Genomic DNA, 20,424 nt, shown 5'->3' on the forward strand with positions numbered 1-20,424 from the left:
TTCGTCTTGTCTTTCCTCGAGCTTTTAGGCTCACCAGCTGTCATGGCAAGCCCCGGGCCCTCGACGACAACGGCTGTCGACACCCATGCCAAAGAACTCAATATTACCACTCTCTACTTGACCTTCGAGACAGCACTCCCCAGTCCTCTGTTCAACCAGAATACTCACCCTGCCACCCCAACAAGCAGGGTTCCACAACCACCCGACCTGACGCCCTATGCTGATCCTCGAACTTGGGCACCACATCGCAAGAATGTGCTCCTGTTCTTGTCATGCGTAGCAACCTTCTTGACAGCCTACACCTCAGGCTCCTACTCTCCGCCCGCCGAACTCATACAAGCATCTCTTTCGCCAGTCCCTTCGAGCGTTGAGCCTGTTCTGGCCGGCATCACCACCTTCTGCGTCGGCTTTGGGTTTGCCCCGATGATGCTCGCCCCTCTTTCAGAGATGAATGGCCGATATCCCGTCTTTGTGTGTGCCGGCATCGTCTACGTCGTGTTCCAGGGTGTCTGCGGTGTGGTGACTTCGCTCGCAGGCATGCTGGTTGCCAGATTCTTGGTTGGAGTGGGGGCAAGCGTTTTCAGCACCATGGTTGGCGGTGTTATTGCTGATATGTACGCAAACGAGGAACGAAACACGCCGATGGCCTTGTTTAGTGGATCTGTCCTTGCCGGTACCGGGCTCGGGCCCATGGTTTGTGCCATCATGGCCGAGCGATGGGGAGATGTTGAGAGATATCCGAACATGTGGAAATGGACTTGGTGGCATCAGGTGATCATGTCTGGGGTGTTGATGGTGGCTTTTGTGGTGTTCTTCAAGGAAAGCAGGGGAAGCGTGCTGCTGAGCCGGAAAGCCAAGGCGCTGAACAGGTGGTACGAAGAGCTGGAAAATGAAGGTTACTATGGGCTCTGCTTTGAAGATGAACAGGGACAGGAGAAGGCGAGCGAGAATATGACGAGCTCGGAAGACAGCACGGACGACAGATATGACGAAAAGAGATCGTTCTCGGCCTCAGCCAGCAGACATGAAAGGGGCCCTTCCACTAAGCGCGTCAGATGGGTGGTCAAAGAAGACGAGGAGCGCGCCTCTATCGGCAAAATGATCGCCATATCATCCTCCCGCCCTTTCTACCTGCTCTTCACCGAGCCGGTCATTTTCTTCTTCTCCGCCTGGGTCGCCTTTGCGTGGGGAGTCCTCTATCTGACATTCGGCTCCATCCCTTATGTATTCCAGCATGTCTACGGCTGGTCTCTCGAGCAATCGGGACACGCTTTCACAGCCATTATCCTAGGCGCCATTGTCGGAACCACAATGAGCATCTACCAGCAGCGGCTGCTGTCTCATCCCAAATGGGTCGACCCTCGCGAAGTGCTGACCTCTACTTCCACGACAACATCTTCCCTGTCGGATGAAACACCAGCGCCAGCAAATGGAACAGACAAGATATGGTCCATCCTCCGAACTTACTTCCCCTCTTCCTCTCCCGAATCCCGCTTGTACTTTTCCTGTCTTACCTCTACACTCCTTCCCATCGGCCTCTACCTCTTTGGCTTCACCGCCAAGCCAGAAATTCACTGGATCTTCCCCGCAATAGGGATATTTCTCTGCACCGTGGGCATTTTGAGCATCTACCTCGCAGTGTTCAACTACTTTGCCGACGTCTATCATAAATACGCCTCTTCTGCCCTCGCTGCGCAGTCCCTGTGTCGCAACTTGGTTGGTGGCGCCTTCCCTCTGGTGACGAGGCTGATGTACAGGAATCTGGGAGAGGCCAAAGCAGGGGTAGTCTTGGGGAGTATTGCGGTTGTACTATCGGTTGTGCCTTGGGTGTTGGTTTGGAAGGGGGAGGAGATTAGGGGGAGGAGTGTTTTTGCTTTGTCGCTTGACAAGACAGCATGACTGATCTCGGCTTCACAAACTTGAAATCAAAAGCCATTTTTTCTATTAAATAAACACCAAGGGAAGGAAAAAAGGTTTAAAGACATTACAAACATGGTATCATGACTCATAACAAACCAAGCCCCCTCAAACCCAACCAAGACTCCTCAATCAACATCCTCGTCAGCCTCCACCTTTGCCCCCTCCAACTTCTTCCTCGCCTCCTCCACCATCTTATCTTCATTGACTTTCCCATTCTTCGAGTCCTCCCCGTCCTCCCTTATCTCAACATCATCCGCCAACGGCGCCCCCTGTTCCCCCTCCAAAGCCCCCGACCTCTTCTTCAACGCCTCAATCGCAGCCGGCTTCAAGCTCCCATCCTCATTGACATCCCCCTTCAGGTGCAGTGTAAACAACACCACCAGGTAAACCTGCTTCGTCTTTTTGTTGCGGAGGACATACCTAAGCTGGTGTGAGCGTTTGACCTTGTTACTATCAATCTTCGTTTCAGCACTTGCTGCTTTCCCACGGTGCAAGGGGCACAACAAGGTTGAAAAGTGTAAAGAGACATACCTCAACCCCTGCCCATCCCAATACCTCATAATCCCCAACCCAAACCCAGGCAACCTCAACGCAAACTCCCCAAAGTCAATGTAAGGGTTATAAAAATCAACCGCATACTCCCTTCCATACTCCCAAACCCACCTCTCCAGATTCTCCCCCTTCAACCCCCACTTCATCCTCTCCCTGCCCTCCCGTGGAACCCCCCTCTCAATTCTCCATTTTTCATCCCCCCCTTCCTCAACCCAAATCCCGCCCTTCTTTGGGTCATCCTCCACCCCAGGCCCAACATGCACAGCATTAAAGCTACTCAACCCAGCTCCATACAGATACGGCGTGTCGGCGTACGGATCCCCCTCCAACCCGGGATCAACCCACCACTTGACAATCCTCATCGCCGCCCCGAACCCAGGCGGGAGTCTGTCACGGATAGGATGGTCAAAGTCATTCCCGAACTGCAGGTCCCCTCCTTTTACACCAATGTCATCATCATCTTCAATCTCCTCCCCTTCATCATCCTCCGCTTCCCCGATCTCGTTCCTGTGTGACTCGTCCCTCTCCGGAGCGTGAAGCTTAAACTTGAAAGCGATCGAGTACTGGTCATTATTGGACTTGTGCGGCTCCTGCTCGAAATAGGGGGAGGTTCTGGGAGCAGTGGGGGGGACAGAGCGGTGGTAGTTTTGGATGCGGACGTTGAGGCTAGCAGAAATCAAATCGGACGAGATGGTGGTTGGGGTGGGAGAGTTGACGTTGACGAGCTGGTGGGTCGACAGGTCGTAGGACGGCCCGGCTGTGACGCGGAGCACGTATTTGTCTGCCATTTGTAAGAACCTACCTACACTGGCGTTGCTGTTGTTGTTGTTGTTGTTGTTGTTGTTGTTGTTGTTGATGATGATGATGATGATGTGGTGTGTTCAAAATGGTGATGGGTTATTGAAGATGGGGGAGTATTGACTGGCCGCTCAGGGATACAGGCAGTTATTTAACAACAGAACTGACTGAAAAGCAGCTTGAGTGCACCCGTCATCAAGGTCGCCCAAAATTAATGACGTCGTCGGGCACTATCAATCGCCCCACATGTGATATTCAGGGACCAGCTCGCGCAGCCAATCAGATCAAGACAATTCTCGCCGGGTCTTCAGATCGGGAAACTGACCAACAGGTGACAACTGTTGGCACAGGCTTCTCTATGTATTCAGCGCTCCCCTATTACTTAGCATATAACAAGTCTACCATATCATACAGTCGTCACCAACCATCTACTCCTCATCCTCGGCATCGGTAAAGTACTCAAAGTCCGCGGGCTTGGGCGCCTCCTCATCACCCTCATTGTCCTCATCAACAGCCGTCAACACACCCGCAGCTGCCGCCGCTCCGCTTCCGTCGCCACCAGCAGTCGAGGAAGAACGTCCCTGCGGTATCTCCCGAGCAGCCTGGGCAGAAAGGCGGAGAATCTCGTTAAGCTCGCTGCCCAATCCCGCCCGGCTACGGGCAGCTTCCATGCTCTGCAGCAATTGCGTGGCTGACGTCTGGACACCACCTCGCCCGGCCTGCGCGCCAACCACGGGAGCTCTCTCGGTCGTCACCTTCTTCAGCTTCTCCTCAATCAACGTCTTGGGCTCGTCGGGCTGCGTGTCGTGGAGCAAGAGGGGGCCACCGGTAGGCTAGAAACATATTAACACCTATCATAACAAAGAATTGTGCAGACAAACATACCTTCTTGACGGGCTTGTAACGTCCCGTCGGGAAGCTGATGTACTTGAACTGGCCTGGAAGAACACGAGACATGTTCTCAACCTCGTAGCCAACCTTCTCCTTCTCCGCCTTCTTCTTGGAGTCGACCGAGCCTTCTCTCTCAGCCCCGGTCTCCTCCTTCTTGTCCTTGGGCTCCTCCGTCTTGGCCTTCTTGTCCTCGTCCACATCCATCTTGTCTCCAGCGGCGGGGGCAGGAGTCTTGGCAAGGGTAGGAGTATCAATATCCATGCTCTCACGACGCTGGGCACGCTCCTTCTTCTGAGCGCGACGCTTGGCCTGTGCTGTGGTGGACAAGATGGCAGTTGCAATGAGCGCCGGCCCCTCCTCGGTCTTGACTTCTTGCTCTGGGGGATAGTCAAACAGGCTCGGGCGAGTGTTGCAGTGAAATTTGAAGCTGGGGATCTCGAGGTCGTGATCAAGTCCTATGATGGAGGTGGGCACAAAGCTCAGCGACAGGAAGTGGGTGAAGGGGAACCAGTACCAGTACTGCGTGAAGACGGCCATGCCCACAATGCCGGGCATGTTGAGGTTGCCAGTCTGAGTCTGGAGACCAACCGAGCAGTTGCGGCCGCCAGCATCCAGAATACCCATGGCAACGGCGGCACCAAACTTGGTCATGGCATCCTCATGACGATCGCCAACAACCTTCTTGAGAGTCTTTCTGATGGCGGCAACCTTGGGGTTCATGACCTCGTTCTGCTGAATCATGATCATGGACAAGGCGATCAGGGCGCCCTGGCGGACAAAGTCGGTAGGATCCTTCATCATGGGCTCGAGCAGGTCGATGGCCTCATCCAGACCGGTGCCGGCGCATGAGATACCCAGAGCCATGGCGGAGCCGTACCGGACGTGAGGGTTGTAGGATTCAGCAAGGAGCTCCACCATCCGGGGAACACTTCCGGGCTTGCGGAAGAGGATGAAACCAAGAGACATGACGGCGATACGACGCACATCGTCGTTCACGTCGCTGACAGCAAGGTGAAGGAGCTTGCGAATGGCCTTGTTGCTTCCAGTACCGCAGTAGGCCATGGCAACCGTGAGCACACCTCCATAGCGCAGCGTCGGGTCGGGGTCGGCAAGAAGGCCCTCAATCATGACATCGGCATTTTCCTGTTGCCCAAACATGATGAGGGCCATGCCTAGAGCAAGACCGCGGACAATCTTCTCGTGGGTGGTTTCGTGGGCATAGGTAAACATGGTCTCCACGGCCTTGGCGTTTCCGGTGCCCAACATGATCAAGCCCATGGCCAACCCAACAGCCTCACCGTTGAGGGCAGAATCGGCAAAGAGGACCTTGGTAAGATCCTCAAAGATCTGCTCGTCACCCGTGGCCATGCCAGCGATGCCAAGACCCAAGGCACCGCCGTGCTGGATGACTTCTTCCTCGGCACCGTTGAACTGGCCACGCAGATATTCAAGAGCATCAGCGCCATGGTTGGCGTGGATGAGACCATAGGCGTAAAGAGCGCCGCCCTGGCTAAAGATGGAGCCACCGCTGCTGACTCCAGTCTGCTTAGGAAGATAGGGCTCCAGCAGCTTGCGGGACTGGGTGATGTTGCCGCGGTGAATGACACCGAGAGCAGCCGTAGCAGTGAACTTGGACCAGTTGATGGCCTTGCCAAGCCAGTCCAGGTTGTCACGGAAGAATTTGTCGTTGGTGGTGCCGGCATTCATGAAAGCATTGCAGAAAGTCACAGCCGTGTGGAAGATGGAGTTACGACCTTCCAGGCTGTCCCGGACCTTGTTCAGAATGGAGATGTCTGTGTGGTTATTGCGATAGAGGAATTCGAGGTTGAGCTTGATCGCCTTGCTGCCATCGAGGATGGAACGAATATTCCTGTAAACCTTGGCCGTCTCCTCGGAGAGTTGCTCCTCTTCCGAGCCTTCTTGGCTCTCGAGTAGAGCCTCTTCTTCGGCAGGGCCATCCTCGGTCGCAGTCGCTGGGGGCTCGGGCGCTCTGCCGGACGGAAGAGACTTGAGCACCTTGCCCAAGAACTCCTGGGTGGCGTTGTCGTAAAGATCAAATGCGATTTGATAAGCAATAGCAATCGAATTCGGGTCGCCCTTGGTTACTAGTTGCCTAATCATCTTGTCGGCCTCCTCGTCCGAGTCAAGGTGAACCACACACTTGGCGATGGCAAAATAGTCTGGGTTAGGGATCTCGCTAAGAAGATCCAGGATCAGGCGCAGGATCTCGGTTCTCAGGCCACGCTCCTGGACAATGTCCATGGAGATCTTGAGAAGATAGTCCATGAGCTCCTCGGCTGGGCTCTGTGTGCTATCCTTGGACTGCTTGCCCTCCTCGCTGGCCCGCTTGATGACCCTGCGGAGAACCTCGAGGTTCTTGGCCTCCACAGCGATACCAACAACCTGTCTGTATTTTCCCTGCTTCAAGCAGCTCTCAAAGAGACGCTCGATGACATTTTGAAGGGCTTTTTGGGTGCTGCTGTCGGTGATTTGGACGACCGAGTTGGAGCGCCCCTCCTTGGTTGGCTGGAAAGTGGGGTCCAGGATAGTGTTGTCGGTCGAGGCACGCGAGAGGAAAGACTTGGGTGGCAAGGTCGACTGGGAGAAGGGCGTGGTTGGCGAGATCAAGGCAGAGCCGTCGATGGAACCAGTGCCAAAGGTGGTTTCTAGAGAGATGTTGGCCTTGCTCTGTTTCGAAGGGACATGGCGGGCCGACGAGACGGCAATGTACTGATCGACGCACTTGGAGAGGATAGTCTCCTCGAACTCGCCAGGAGCATCGAAGTTGAACAGGGGCCCGGCGGCCAAGGCAAAAGTCATGCTCTCATTATAAGCCTGGAGATGGAAATAAACCTTGGCCAAAACGAGGGCAGCGAGGCGACGCTCGGGGAAGGACTCGTCCTCGTAAAGGGCCTCACTGTGTGGCTCAAACACAAACGATCAGCTTAGATCGGCAAGACACAGCGCGGTCGATACACAATCACGTACATTTGACTCAACGAACTGGCAACCTCGGTCCAAACAGTGTCGATGTCGTCGTTGAGAGTCTTGAGGGCGAAGACCTTGAGCTCGGGCTCCTCGTCAGTGAGAAAAGCCAACACTCCGCTGGCTGTAACGAGGCCTGGCATTGTGTTCGATGCGCTTCGATGTCGAGGGGGGGGGGGCGGGGTAGTGATTGTATTTCAATATCTCAGCGAGGATTTCGCAGATCAAGACTCGAAAGTAAGCTGCGCGCTAAGAGTCGAGATGGATGATGTGGTGTTGAGAATGTGGTGTTGTTGAAGCTTCGTTGCTTGGAGCTTGTTGTTTGGCAGCGGCGCTTTCCAGGTTGGAGTCCAGTCCACGTCAGGAGCTCTGCCTGCCTGCCTGCCTCGCCCAGGCTTGGCCTTGGGCTTGTCTGGGACAAGGGCCGGGAGAGGCCAAGGCTGATGTTAGTCAGCGGGTCAGCCAATCAATGGCCAGTTCGGAAGCTTATATTTTGCGCTCCGCCATCTGGTGGTCCATGCTCCCCCCAGCTTTGTCATAAGGCTGGATGGACAGCCGGGGCAGCTGGGGTCGCTGAGTGCGACAGCTGTCCACTGCGACCGGAAACTTTTGTGTTTGTCGGCTTTTGGCTTTTGGCTGTGACGGGAGCCTCTTGCAGTCAATCAGTCTATATCTCCCTTGTACACCGTAACACTCAACTTCGGTCAGCTCAAGCTGGTGCAGAGCTGGATGAGTGGATCCTTGAATGTAGACAGCGTGTATCTGTACTGATCTCAGGGCACGCCATTGCCCCTGACCTCGTGAGTTGTGCCTCTGGACGGCATCGATGCCGGAAGCGGGAAAAAACGCACTGTTAGGCCGTGATTTGAGAAATCCCTCCCCCCCTCGACACGAGAGAGCAACAGACATACCGATACCTACCGTATGCGCGCGGACGGACCAGGTCCCAGCCCAGCAAGCGACTCCACAATCCACTCGGCGGACCTGCGTTTGGCACAAGGCGTTTGCACACATCAACCTTTTTCCTAGCTCGCCATCCTCCCCAGCCCCCATGACGCCCATATCGTGATAAACACGCCCGCGCTCCCCTACCTAAATCCTGTCGCCCCGCTCATCCCCTCCTCCCATCGCCTGTTGCGCCCCATGGCCCGCGTCGCGTGGTGATGTGCGACTGAATCCGAGAGAACGAACCGACGTGTCTGTCTGGCTGCGCATCAAGAGCAACGACGGAGATGCGATGACCACCAGCTACAGCTACACATCCCGAACCTACCATCCATCCATCCCATTGCTCCTTTGTGCGCGCCCCGAAATCGCGCCCCGATCCTGTCGCCAGCGCCGTCGCCGTCGCATCGCTATTGTCTGGAATAAAGGAACATGCAAGAGACGGGCCATCAGCTGAAGTGAGCGCAGAGAGCAGAGAGCAGAGAGCAGAGAGCAGAGAGCGGAGAGCAGAGAGCAGAGAGCAGAGAGCAGAGAGCAAGGTTGGAAGTAGAGAGAGACGACAGATAAGAACAATCAAGACGTTATATCAGAGCTGTGGTTCAAGATGGATCTCAGGGTCATGCTGAACGACAATGGGCCTGCTGCCTCGACACCCAGCAAGCCGCCACAACCACCAACACTGCAGCCAGCACCGCAGCACCACCAGCAACAGCACCACCATCAGCAGCAGATGCATCCACAGCCGACGCTGCCATCGACGCCGATCCAAACAAACCCCCACCAGTCGTTCCGTGACTACGGCCAGCAGCCTCAGCCATCCCCGAGCCGTCACGTATCGCACGACTACGGCGCCCAACAGCGGGCACCATCGGGCGCCTTCGCATCGCCGCCTCCCTATCCGAGCGCAGGTCCATATGGCGCCGGTCGACCACCTCCACCATCTATCCAGCCGATGCCAATGCCACCAGCCGAGCTCCGGTCGCCGAGCATGAGCTCCGGGCCCGTCCCGTCCCCGTATCGGCAGACACCAGGCTCCTCCTCAATCAGCACGGCGAGCGGCTACCCTTTCCCACCACAGCAAGCCCCCCCCAGCCCTGTGCAACGACACCAGTATACGCCGACCAGCGCCTACCCCAGAGAAGGCTACGGCCAGCCGACGGGTGTTGCTGGTATGACAGGGCCGCCTTCTTCGTATATGCAAGGATCGCACGTTCCGCAGACGCCTCCGGTTGGCACTCCGGGCGGGCCACACGCCTATGTCCAACGATCGCACTCGGCCCATTCGACGCCGACACCGACGTCAGCACACAGCCAACCGGCACAATATGGCGCGCCTTTTGTGCAAGGCAGTCCCGTGGCAGCCCCCCATCCGCTTCCGCAGCCGGACCTGCAGCGACAATCCTCGCTGCCACCCACGCCGGGAGGGGGAGCAGGTGCCGTCCCTCTGTCGGCGCGCCCTGCGCAGGTGTCAACAGGGTACGGCCAGCCGACCAGTCCGTACGGACAACGGCTGCCAGCTCCAAGCTTCCACGGGCACTCGACACCACACACCTCTCCACCACCTCCTCCACCTTCCCTGCCCCGGAACTCGAGCGTCCAAAGTTCAGGCCAGCATGACCCACACAGTCGAGACTCAGTAGGCCGGGGCCCACCTTCACACGGTGACAGAGACCGGAGCCTTAGCGTCAGTCCCAAAACTCGAGTCCCCAGTTTGCCAAGCAGTTCTGGCCATCCTCGTTCTGTTTCCGACTTTGATTCTCGTATTATTAATCCCCCCATCCATCCGCCACCACCTACCACCACCATGGCCCCGATTGCAGAACAGGATGCCGCGCGAGACCGCGCCTCGACTCCCGCCAAGCGCAAACTCGCTGAGCGCGAGCTTCGACCCGACGAACTCGAAAACCGCGATACGCGACCGCCTCCGCTGCGAGACTCCAGCGGCCGCCCTGCACTCGTCGATGCCGGCGCCGTTCCCTTGAATGCGCGACGAGCCATGGTTGCGCCCGAGAAAAAGAGGAGAAAAGTGTACACACAACCGCCCGTCTGGGCGCAGTCCCAGGACGGCCGTCCACTGCACAAGGCCAACAGCATCTTATTCCACCCCGTCCCCTTCTCCGGCTCGGTATCTCATCAGACCAACGGCACCAAGACCGAGCCCCAGCCCAGCCGGCAAACATCCCCCGAAGAAAAACGTTCCATCGCCGCTCCCCGAGACCACCAGTCGGCACCACTACCACCACCCGGGCCCCCGCAGCCGGATGCTGCCGTGATAGCGTCGGGGCTAGGACCATGGGAACCCAGCATCGTCAACACTGCTCTTCCCTACGACTCTTGCACCAAACACATTGCCGATTGGCTAACTCATTTTGTCCTCGGCTCACCAGACATCCAAGAGATGGAGGCCAGGGGTGTCAAGTTTGAGATTGAGGCGAAACTGGGCACAATAATAGACAAGGATACTTCGGAACGTCTTCGCCTACCAATATACACCGAGTGCGTGCTGGAAGAGGGGGAATGGGTCAAGTTTCAAAGTAGCATGTCCGAGGTAAATCTTTCGTCGCCTCCCCCCTCTTACCGCCCTTTCCACCTGCTAACCTGTGTCTTCTTCAGTCTGAACACCGCTCCTTCAACGACTTCCTGAACGAGATGGTCAAAGAGACCCACGTGAACCGCATGCGCGTCCCGATCGAATATCTACACCGCCGCGAAATCGACCGATTCGTCGAGCTACCTCCCGAGATCCGGGACAGGCACCTGCCCAAGTGCGTGACGAGGCTTTCTGGCCGAAAGCCACCACGGGTGAGGATCACGTACGAAAAGAAGACGAATCAGGTCTTAGCTCGTATAGTGAAGGCTCGGGTTGCGGACACCAATATCCACTTCCCGCGATCACCGCTAGATTGTCGCATTAGTATTAATCTGGAGTGGACGTGGGATGGGCCACCGCAGGTTCTGGATCAGCTGGTGAAGGAGCAGGGCGGGGGGAGTTATCAGAGGGATAAGGACCGGTTGTGTTATAAGCACCGGTTTTATCAGGTGGATTTGACGCAAGTTATATCACAGGTAAGGTTATGTTGTTATGGCACACTGTGGATTATGCTAACGATTTAACAGAACAAGGAGCATGAGTTGGAGGTTGAACTGGATCCGGCCGCGCTGTTTGATCAGGGGAGGAGGGCGATGGATCAGCAGCCAAATCAGTACATGGAATTGGTGGGCGGGTTGGTGAATAATATCAGGGTGCTGGCGCACAAGGCGGCGGAGTTTCGTAGCTGAACAGTGTATTCGATTGGTAATGTATTTTTTTGGGGGGGGCGGGGGATGAGGAGGGGGGCAAGCTTGGTGTTTTGGGATGGGGGATGGGGTTGTGGTAGATACCAGGATTTATGGGATTTGGTCTGAATGTGAACTGCCATCTTCAATCTTTGCGAGACATCAAGATCATTTAGATGGCTGATTGTTCTTGGCTTGGCTTTGAGGTCTTTCCCTCTTCCACATCACCAAAACATCAATATCTGTTAACAAAAGTTCTAGTATCATCCTCTTACTTACATCGTTGCTCCATCCCTGGCGTCAGTCATGATGTGTCTTTTAGTTTTCCCCGATGATAGCTACCGACTTTGGAAAGTCGCATTTCTGACCCCGCGTTGCACCATCCCCATTGCATTACCCCATCCATTCTGCTTGTTTGCCGCCATCACACGCCAGTCTTGCAACATAGGCTGATATCACTCTCGGCATATAAACAGATACGTTTGCCCCTTTTCTCCAACTTTTTCTCCTCATCGCTATCTCCAACACATTCTTCGTCTTTCACATCTGTTCCCCTCCCACAAACACACTTCACCACTGCTTCATTCTTCCGGTCAAAACACAATGGTCTCCGTCAAAACCGTCGCCGTCCTCGGCGTAAGTTCCTCTGTCCCCCACTCCCTCACTCTCTTGAAGACTAACGAATTCCCAGGGAACCGGCAACCTAGGCCCCTCCATAGTCCACGAACTCCTCTCAGCAGGCTTCACAGTCACAGGCCTAACCCGTTTCTCCTCTGCCAACTCCACCCCCGCCTACCCCGACAGTGTGACTGTCCACAAAGTCGATTTTGGATCTTTTGACTCCCTTAAGGATGCCTTTTCAGGCCAGGACGCTGTTGTCTCTGTGGTCGGCAGCCCAGGGGTTTCAGCCCAGAGACTAGCTGTTGACGCTGCTATTGCTGCGGGAGTGAAGAGGTTTATCCCGAGCGAGTTTGGGGTTAACACGCGGAAGGTGAGGGACAGGCCGATGGGAGCGATACTGAGGGGGAAGGTGGAGGTGGTGGATTATTTGATTGAGAGAGAGAGAGAGATTGAGTGGACGGGGGTGAGTACGGGGTTGTTTTTTGACTGGGTGAGTTTTGCCACACAACACCATAGTACAAGTTGTGGGAAAGGGATGCTGATGTTAGGTAGGGTTTGGAGAAGCACGGCTTGAGCACCATCAACCTTGACGATAAAACATCATCCATTGTCGACTCGGGAAACGAAAAGTTTCAAGTGAGCACGCTTGCGCAGGTGGGCAGGGCGGTTGTCGGGGTTTTGAAGCATCTGGAGGAGACGAGGAATAGGTATCTCGTCACGTCGTCATTCCAGGTGTCGCAGAACGAGATTATACAGGCTGTGGAGGAGCTGACGGGGGAGAAGTACCCTGTTGTGAAGAGAGAGAGGGCGGAGGACTTGCAAAGGGCTGGGGAGGAGAAGCTTGCTGTGGGGGATTATAGGGCTTTTATTGATTTTCTGAGGGCGTATAATAATGCGGACGGGGCAGGGAATGCGGTGGGGGAGGAGGAGAGTTCGAATGGGTTGGTTGGGTTGGAGGAGGAGGATCTGAGAGAGTGTGTGAGAGGGTGGTTGGTGAGGGCGGGGGTTATTTCCTGAGTTTGAAGACGAACGGCGATATGGAGTAATGTTTCTATATCATTAATCTCAGTTTGATCCAGTCTTGGCTGATATCATTAATCTCAGTTTGGTCCAGTCGTGGCTGATGGGTCGGAATGGCAGCATAAAGTCAGCCTCATCGTGATTCATATATGCACCACCGCCCCTCAAATCTGCCATGATTCTGCCTTGGCCTTATCCCCCCAACTTTCGCCCCCCCCCCGCTCCTACCCCAAACGAGTATTAGTAACCCTCGGGATGACCTCACTCTTGTCTTTCGACAACTCCATCGTTTTTACTCGACCAAAACTCACCCAACATTCTTTGTTTTCCCCAGCCAAGCGCTCTACATCTTTTACCGCTCAATCCTCACCACTCCCTAGGGTAAAATGGATTACTTCGACCCGCCACCACCCTACTCGCCTCCCTCCTGTCCAACCACCCAAACCTCACCACCACCATCACCACCACCACCACCATCACTACTATCATCCCAACCACCACCACTACTATCTTCCCAACCACCACCACCAACCTACAACCCCATCTCTTTCCCCCCCAAACCCCCGAGCAAACCCCCGAGCAAACCCCCCAGCAAACCTCTCAAAATCCTATCCCCAAATTCCGAAGTCCTCCTCCTCTCCCACATCCTAAAATCCCACCCCTGGCCCTCCTTCTACGGCCCCCCTCCCCAATCCCTCACCACCGCCTTATCCATCGCCTCATTATGGGGGAACACCCCCCTCGTGCACTCCCTGCTCTCAACCCACGCCTGTAAGATCCGCGATACTGTCCACTCCACAGCCATCCACGCCGCCCTCCGCGGTCCCTCCCCCGAGTTAGCAGTTACCTTATTCCGGTTCTTCGGCCAAGAAGCCTGGATCCTAAAAGTCAAAACCCAGGATGGGATGACCGCGCTGCATGTAGCAGCCAGGAATGGGGTTCCTGCCGTGGTGATTGAGGAGCTTTTTGCGGGAGTGGGAAAAGAAATGCTGGAGGAGCGGGATGGGAGGGGACGGACGGCGTTGCATTTGGCGGGGCGGTTTACCCATCGGGATACTGTTCGGGGGTTGCTTAGGTTAGGGGCTGACCCAAAAAGGGTGTTGGAGAAGGAAATTTGGGAGGGGGTGGAGCAAAAGGAGAGGTTGGGGGTGCTGGGGTGTTGGGGGTTGGTCTATCGGGTGTTGAGGGAGGAGGTGGATAAGCTAGGGGGACGGTTGGAGGTTGATGAGGTGGTGATGGGGGGGGGTGCTAAACAGGCGGAGAAGGTGGTGGAAGAGGAGGAGGAGGAAGAAAGGGTGTTGAGTCATGGGAGTTATGCCGGGCCGAGCATGAGCCGGACTGCGATGCCGCTCATGTTGTTTTCGGACGAGTATCAAGCTTGGAAGAGGGGGTGTAATGCACTACTCCAAGAGTCGAGGGCGCAGAGGGAGAGGGATGGGAGGAATGAGAGCTGGATGTTGGATGTTATGGGGCCGAGGCCGAAGGGGTCACGGGTTGGGAGGGAAGATTGAATTGAAAACAGACACCGCTGATCAAGATTTTGGGATTGTTATTCTAGGGTATAACATGTAGCAATCATGGCCCGACTGATTACTCCTTCTTTAATTCGATTCAAACAGCCTGGATACGCTCGGAGTGATCACTGGCGTTGCCCTTCTCTGGCAGGGTTTCGTAGGGAGTGCCTGTCGTGTTGGAGCTTTCGGCTCGGAGGATGCGAGTAAGGCCGATTTCGTTGTTGATCTCGGCCATTCTTTCAAAATCGGCTGCTGCGGTCCCTTCAGAGCCAAAGATGATGTCCTGAGGTTTCTATCAGCTTGGGAAGATCAGGGTTAACTGAGCGGGAAAGAATCTTACCATCTCCTCCAGCGTCAACCTCTTCGTCTCGGGCACCAAAAACCACACAAACGCCGCTCCCATGTACGTCAGGATACCAAACAGAATATACGTCCCGTAGGTAATTCCCTCCAGCATATCAGGCGTGACTTGCCCAACAATAAAGTTATTCATCCAGTTGCTCGACGCTCCCAACGCGACACCATATGGCCTCGTGCTCAACGGCCAGATCTCGGCGACGATGATCCACGCGCATGGTCCCCACGAGTAGCCAAAGTGGATGACAAACAGCCAGACCATGCACACGGCTGCCCAACCAGCCGCCTTATGACTCTCCCACTGGTCGATATTCTTCGCAACAATGACCGCGATGATGATATGGCATGTCGCCATGCCAATCGCGCCAACAGTCAATACCGGCTTGCGCCCTACGCGATCGATCCACAAAACCGCCGGGATGGTCGCAATAAACATCACAATCCCAACCACGCCCGTGGCAAGAAGCGAGGTGGAAGTATCATCCAGGCCGAGCTGTTTGAAAATCGAGGGTGCGTAGTACAACACGGCATTGATCCCGCTCCACTGCTGGAAAAACATCGTCACCGTCGCCACTACCACCCTCTTGAACATCGCCCGGGTCTGGAACAGTTTCTTGATGCTGACGAACTGGAGCTTGAAGATATTCCAGGCTGTCTGCTCGCGCAGGTTGGGGAACAGTTCCGCGACGCTTCTCTTTTCAAAGAGGGACTGGGCCTTGATTTCAAGGAATTCGAGCTCGACCAGCTCGTGGTCTGGCGAGAGTCCTCGGAGGGAGGAGAGGACCTGGCGGGCTTCTTCCTCGCGCCCATGGTGGACGAGCCAGCGGGGGGAGAAGGGCATGAAGATCATGCCGACGAAGAGGATCACTGCCGGGGCGAGCTGGAGGCAGATGGGGGTGAGCCAGGCGGCGTCGGATTGGGTTTCGGCCGAGGTGCCGCCGATGAAGTTGGTGCCGCTGTTTTCCTCTTGTCAACAACCTCCCCCCCTTTTGCTTCGTTCTTTCTTAAAAACACCGGAGGCTTACTAGTCAATCCAAAAGGAAATCATGATCCCAAAGCAGATCGCCAACTGCTGCGTCGCCACAAGCGCACCTCTCACCTCGGGGGGAGCCACCTCGCTGTTGTAAATGGGGATGATCATCGCCAACGAACCAACACCCATACCCCTATTTTCACCGTCAGCAACTTGTCCTTTTTCGTGATGATAGATGGGGGGAACTCACGTAATAAACCTCCCCGCCAGAATGGCATCATGTCCCACCCCCGTAATCGCCGTCGCCTGAATCACCACCCCAAGCATGAAAACCGCACTAGCAACCAGAACCGAATACTTTCTCGACAAAACCTCGGCAATAAAACCAGAGAGAAGCGTCCCGATCCAGGCGCCGAGCTCGAGAATGGCAGTTAGCCACCCCTTCTTGGTTGAGTCGGTCACGTACTCGCCCATATCTACATCCAACCTGTGGTTAGCATGAGTTGGTTGGAAAACAAGGGGAGGAGAAAGTAGGCAAATACGTCGTTCAAAAGCCGGCATGGCCAGAATGCCACTAAACATCCCCTGGTTGTACCCATACAGCACACCACCAATGCAGGCAAACAGCGCGATGCGGAACACCCTAAAGTTCTTGATCAGGGCCGAAGGTCCAGATTTGCCCATCAGGGCCTCGCGCTTGTGGAGGGCTGCATCGTAGAATGCGCCTGCGCCGGCGTCGGCTCCGCCCATGATGTGTTGGCTGATGTGTTTACTTGCTCCTGTCTCAGTGAGGACGATGCTGTCTGCTGTTCGATATCAAACCAACCGCTGGGCCAGGTCCACAGAGGGCATGTGAGAGAGTGTGGGAAAGCAAGTAGAGGGGTCCAAAAGGTCAGCAAAGCGGGGACGACCCCCAATATATTACTGCTGATCTCTTCATGTAGGCGCAAACCAGTCCCCCTTCATCCGCCCACATGGATAAGGTAGATAGACTCTGACCGGATGGAACCTCAGTGTCACCACCCACCTCGTCTCTTGCTTGCCAATGGGCCCATATCTTCCAATTGCCCGGGAACCGAGTCCAAAATGCGAGTATCTGTCGTGGCACGTCCGTCCGCACCCTTTCCTCTTCAAGAAGGAGGGAGTAGGACTGGGTCTCAAGCTTGCCTGTCTCTATACCTTAAACAGGCGAGCGTAACATTCCCGCACGAATCAGCAGTGTGAACCTGCAGTCACTGAGGCTGATCGCATCCTTCCAGTGCACCTCTCTGCCGGTCATGGTTCGTAGGAGTCTAGAGCGGTGGTAACAGCGGCAACAAGGTCAGGATCATGGCTCCCGGGATGAGGGGTAAACTCAATCCAACTTCCGGAGATAGACAATGTCAATGTGACCGTACTTTTCTTTCCCGGATGAATGGGGGAATGTGGGATTACGATGGGGATCATTGGCCAGGTCGGACGATGCGATGCTGTGTGCTCAAACTCGGGAATTGGAACAGAGGAGGCCAAAAGTGGAAAGCATCAGAGGCCGGGAGGTAATCACCACCCGGTGACACCATCACACACTCTCTCAGTCCATCCATTGACCGCCAATTTGAGAATCCGAAAGACTTCTTTCATTTATGACCAACCCCCAAAAGAGAGCACTTACACCACCACCATGCCGCTTGACATGTCGTCAACAAAAGAAGCCTCTTAAAGCCACCAGCCAAAAGAACCATCTTGCCAAGTTCCTCGGCGCAGATCTTCCCTCTCGCTCGCGCGGCAACTGCCCGTCATGCCACACAGTAGCACAGGAAACAAGCACTTGTGTGGTTTTTAGCCTGAAATGCTTGGCCTGCTTGCTTCAACTTCCGCCGCGAGCCCATTGGACAGCTCTCGGGACCAAACGCTGTCATTCGCTGGGCAAAAGCCGTTGACAATATCGATCGGGCCTTCTTTCTCTGTCGGTTATCTTGGTTCGACGGCAGACACACATTCGTCCTCTTTTTTGTACGGTATAAGAGAAGGAGTTTGCCGTGATGTGTGGCGTCTTGGTGTTTTGTGGGGGGAGACGATGACGAACGGCAGCTGCTTTGAGTCGTGCGGGTGGCTTGGTGGCTTAACGGCGCGCTGCGTTAGCGCACTTGGCCAGTCTCTTGTCTGTTCTGTCAGCAAGAGCCCCCTGTCTTTTGTCTTCTTCGGGGATAACTAGCCCGAGCCAGTGTTGAGGTCTGGGAATATTATCCCGCCATGGAGCGCCAGGAGCAGCAAGTAAGATGTCAAAGACGTTCGGCCGAGGCTTGCCGACATCCTGGGTTGGAAGGGCAGTGAAGACGGGACTGTACTTTTGACAAGACCGATTCCTGATCACCTCGATACCCCGGATGACCTATGCCTGCCCGCGGCATCTGTGAGCTGAATCTGCCCGTCATGTTGGTGGTGCGGGGTCTATAAAAAGTCGAAACATCAAATGAGGGGTAGCACGCAGGTGAGGTGAGAAAGTAGTAGGTGTGAAGGCGGCCAGCCCTCAACCAGACTGGCCTTGGGAAACTCCTGGGACCGAGACCGACACCGAGGTCAAGAGACCTATAATTCTCGTGAAGGTTTCACCCCGGAAACCATCGGTGGCTTCGCGGTGCACGTTGGAGATTCTCAGTTGTGAAGTCGAAAATTGATACCGATTTGGGCGAGAAGACTCGAGATAAAGCCAATTATCATCGAGGCTCAGCTGATCTGCATGACCGTGTTCCAACAGTGCCCAGAGAGGCGAAGCCAACAGAGAGTATATAAGGCTGCGTTTAGTCATGGCATGCGGATGGAGAGAAGGGGAAAGTGAATATTGCGCGCCGCTCGCCAATGTTTGGAAGTATGGATGACAGGTGCCAACTTGCAGAAGGGTCACAGTGGCCAGTCTATTTCCGCCGACAAAGTGTCGATATCACCAAGTTCCAGACTGCCGGGTGTGATATTCAGCTCATGCAGAATAGTATGAACATGAAACGACGATTGAGATGCTGCAAGTGCCAGATCTGTATCGACCATATGGCTGGCCGAACGTTGCATATGCATGATGGTGCAGTCTTTTTGGATACCTACCGACTGCAAGTTTGACAAGAGACACAGCTGTGATAAATATTAGCGAACCAGGCGAGATGGTTCTTGTTACAAGCATGAGGTGCTGCTTGAATGCCGTTCCAGATGGCCGTGCTGCTCCCGGTGTCCGGCCGGTTCAAAGTGGGGTTGTGTGACCGGCACCCGGCGACCAGTCCCGGCGGGGTGCCGATGGACAGGGCCGGTGTCCACTTCGCATCAGTTAGCTGCTTGTACAGTCTTGCACTGGCATAACTCATGTCAAGTTGATTACATATGTAATACCGAGCCACTCTGTTGGTTCATTGGCATAATCGCAGAACCAAAATAAACCCAAGTGCCGGCCGGGGTCTAGTCCAAGAGGATGGCAGTAAGGATGTGATGAGGCAGGGTTCGAACCAACAAAGGTGTGGGCGGGATTGATCTTATCTCCTGGCCTTATCTTGATAAGATTGCGGCGCGAGCATCCATTCAGAAGCTAGACTCACGAGACGAATGGTGAAACGGAAACTCTCGAGATGGTCACACGGGATGTTGGTGAGTACATGTTCGAGAAGGCAGGCCGGGCCCGAGTGCAGGAGTCACGGTCGTCGGCCGGCAGCCCGAGTGGTTGCGGGAAACCAAAAAAAGATGACGGGACCGCGATCTCTCCCACGCATATCTGGTATCACGCGGGAGATTGACAAAGATGACCAGAAACGCAGCCGAGGTCGACGTTGGTCTCGCCCAGGTCAAAAAGTTTCGAAACAAAAACGTTTAGGGCCGGCCGCTCTGTCAGGCCGGGTCTTGACTTTGGCCGTTCCGTCAACTGCCGTGCTATGCAGGTGTGGTTGGGTCAGATGTATGTCGGTCGGGGGCAGAAGGAGTGACTAAGGTATGTCGTAAAGAGAGGGGCATAGTCAGCATTTGGCAGCGATGAAAAGAGTTGGTGGGGTTATGGAAGGGTGGTTACCACAAGGTGTTTTGCCTCCTCCTGTTATGCTTGCGCCGCTGGGTTGACTTGGAAAATATTCCCCGGAGGCGTGTGTAATTCCCCTTCCCATGGAGCTCGTACGCCTTGACGAGTCCAAGTCCCGGAACTACTCACATGTGAGGTTACATGAACTGGTATTCCGGGAGTTGCCCAAAAGAAAGTTGAGACGAGAATGAGGCGGAGTGATGTTGTCTTTGTTGACGGGTAGGTGCCAAAGAGGCAGAACGACTGGGCAGCCAGGGGCTGATGAGATGAGATGAGGTGCGATGCGATGATTTGTCTAGATTTTGCTGGGCAGGAAATCCAATTTACAATCATGCCTCGGATTTTGGAATACTGTGTGAGAAGTTGTGGGTGCTTCAAACAGCAAGAGACAATTTGGGGGTCGCAACTGCCAAAGCATCGCATCTTGACGAGGAAGAAGCTCGGACCCCAAATCCATGAAAGACGGGATGGGGGCAAGTGGAAAATCTTTAACAATTCTGCCGCAAAGATCAATGGCAGTCTGATAGTGAACGCTGTGCAAC

The 20,424-nt window shown here is 55.0% G+C and overlaps 8 protein-coding genes across 8 annotated transcripts; 3 read left to right on the forward strand and 5 right to left on the reverse strand.

Moving 5' to 3' along the window:
- Positions 1-42: 42 nt before the first annotated feature.
- QC761_511610 (uncharacterized protein) lies at positions 43-1,899 on the forward strand (the record flags this gene model as incomplete). The annotated part of the gene is made up of 1 exon (XM_062880323.1): positions 43-1,899. One exon carries the CDS (start codon positions 43-45, stop codon positions 1,897-1,899), a length of 1,857 nt encoding a protein of 618 aa, XP_062731570.1.
- Positions 1,900-1,911: 12 nt separating this feature from the next.
- On the reverse strand, positions 1,912-3,260 carry QC761_511600 (uncharacterized protein; the record flags this gene model as incomplete). Its single annotated transcript, XM_062880322.1, has 2 exons — positions 1,912-2,340; positions 2,452-3,260. The coding sequence occupies 2 exons, from the start codon at positions 3,258-3,260 to the stop codon at positions 2,046-2,048; spliced, it is 1,104 nt and encodes a 367-aa protein (XP_062731571.1). The 3' UTR covers positions 1,912-2,045.
- A 438-nt stretch (positions 3,261-3,698) lies between these two features.
- On the reverse strand, positions 3,699-8,205 carry RPN2 (proteasome regulatory particle base subunit; the record flags this gene model as incomplete). Its single annotated transcript, XM_062880321.1, has 3 exons — positions 7,150-8,205; positions 4,156-7,078; positions 3,699-4,103 (listed from the first exon to the last, which is right to left on the reverse strand). Exons 1-3 carry the CDS (start codon positions 7,287-7,289, stop codon positions 3,699-3,701), a joined length of 3,468 nt encoding a protein of 1,155 aa, XP_062731572.1. The 5' UTR covers positions 7,290-8,205.
- Positions 8,206-8,695: 490 nt separating this feature from the next.
- CET1 (mRNA-capping enzyme subunit beta) lies at positions 8,696-11,370 on the forward strand (the record flags this gene model as incomplete). Its single annotated transcript, XM_062880320.1, has 3 exons — positions 8,696-10,639; positions 10,705-11,157; positions 11,209-11,370. The coding sequence occupies 3 exons, from the start codon at positions 8,696-8,698 to the stop codon at positions 11,368-11,370; spliced, it is 2,559 nt and encodes an 852-aa protein (XP_062731573.1).
- Positions 11,371-11,597: 227 nt separating this feature from the next.
- QC761_511570 (uncharacterized protein) lies at positions 11,598-13,010 on the forward strand. The gene is made up of 3 exons (XM_062880319.1): positions 11,598-12,003; positions 12,059-12,478; positions 12,541-13,010. Exons 1-3 carry the CDS (start codon positions 11,971-11,973, stop codon positions 13,003-13,005), a joined length of 918 nt encoding a protein of 305 aa, XP_062731574.1. The 5' UTR covers positions 11,598-11,970; the 3' UTR covers positions 13,006-13,010.
- Positions 13,011-14,520: 1,510 nt separating this feature from the next.
- QC761_511560 (uncharacterized protein) lies at positions 14,521-16,602 on the reverse strand (the record flags this gene model as incomplete). Its single annotated transcript, XM_062880318.1, has 5 exons — positions 14,521-14,805; positions 14,863-15,835; positions 15,905-16,045; positions 16,103-16,328; positions 16,395-16,602. 5 exons carry the CDS (start codon positions 16,600-16,602, stop codon positions 14,620-14,622), a joined length of 1,734 nt encoding a protein of 577 aa, XP_062731575.1. The 3' UTR covers positions 14,521-14,619.
- A 2,324-nt stretch (positions 16,603-18,926) lies between these two features.
- Positions 18,927-19,236, reverse strand: QC761_0086190 (uncharacterized protein; the record flags this gene model as incomplete). Its single annotated transcript, XM_062872908.1, has 2 exons — positions 18,927-19,136; positions 19,210-19,236. 2 exons carry the CDS (start codon positions 19,234-19,236, stop codon positions 18,927-18,929), a joined length of 237 nt encoding a protein of 78 aa, XP_062731576.1.
- A 355-nt stretch (positions 19,237-19,591) lies between these two features.
- On the reverse strand, positions 19,592-20,280 carry QC761_0086200 (uncharacterized protein; the record flags this gene model as incomplete). Its single annotated transcript, XM_062872909.1, has 2 exons — positions 19,877-20,280; positions 19,592-19,740 (listed from the first exon to the last, which is right to left on the reverse strand). The coding sequence occupies exons 1-2, from the start codon at positions 19,965-19,967 to the stop codon at positions 19,592-19,594; spliced, it is 240 nt and encodes a 79-aa protein (XP_062731577.1). The 5' UTR covers positions 19,968-20,280.
- Positions 20,281-20,424: the final 144 nt, after the last annotated feature.

The sequence above is a fragment of the Podospora bellae-mahoneyi genome, chromosome 5 (assembly GCF_035222275.1).
Source record: "Podospora bellae-mahoneyi strain CBS 112042 chromosome 5, whole genome shotgun sequence".
In the NCBI taxonomy this organism is placed as follows: domain Eukaryota; kingdom Fungi; phylum Ascomycota; class Sordariomycetes; order Sordariales; family Podosporaceae; genus Podospora; species Podospora bellae-mahoneyi.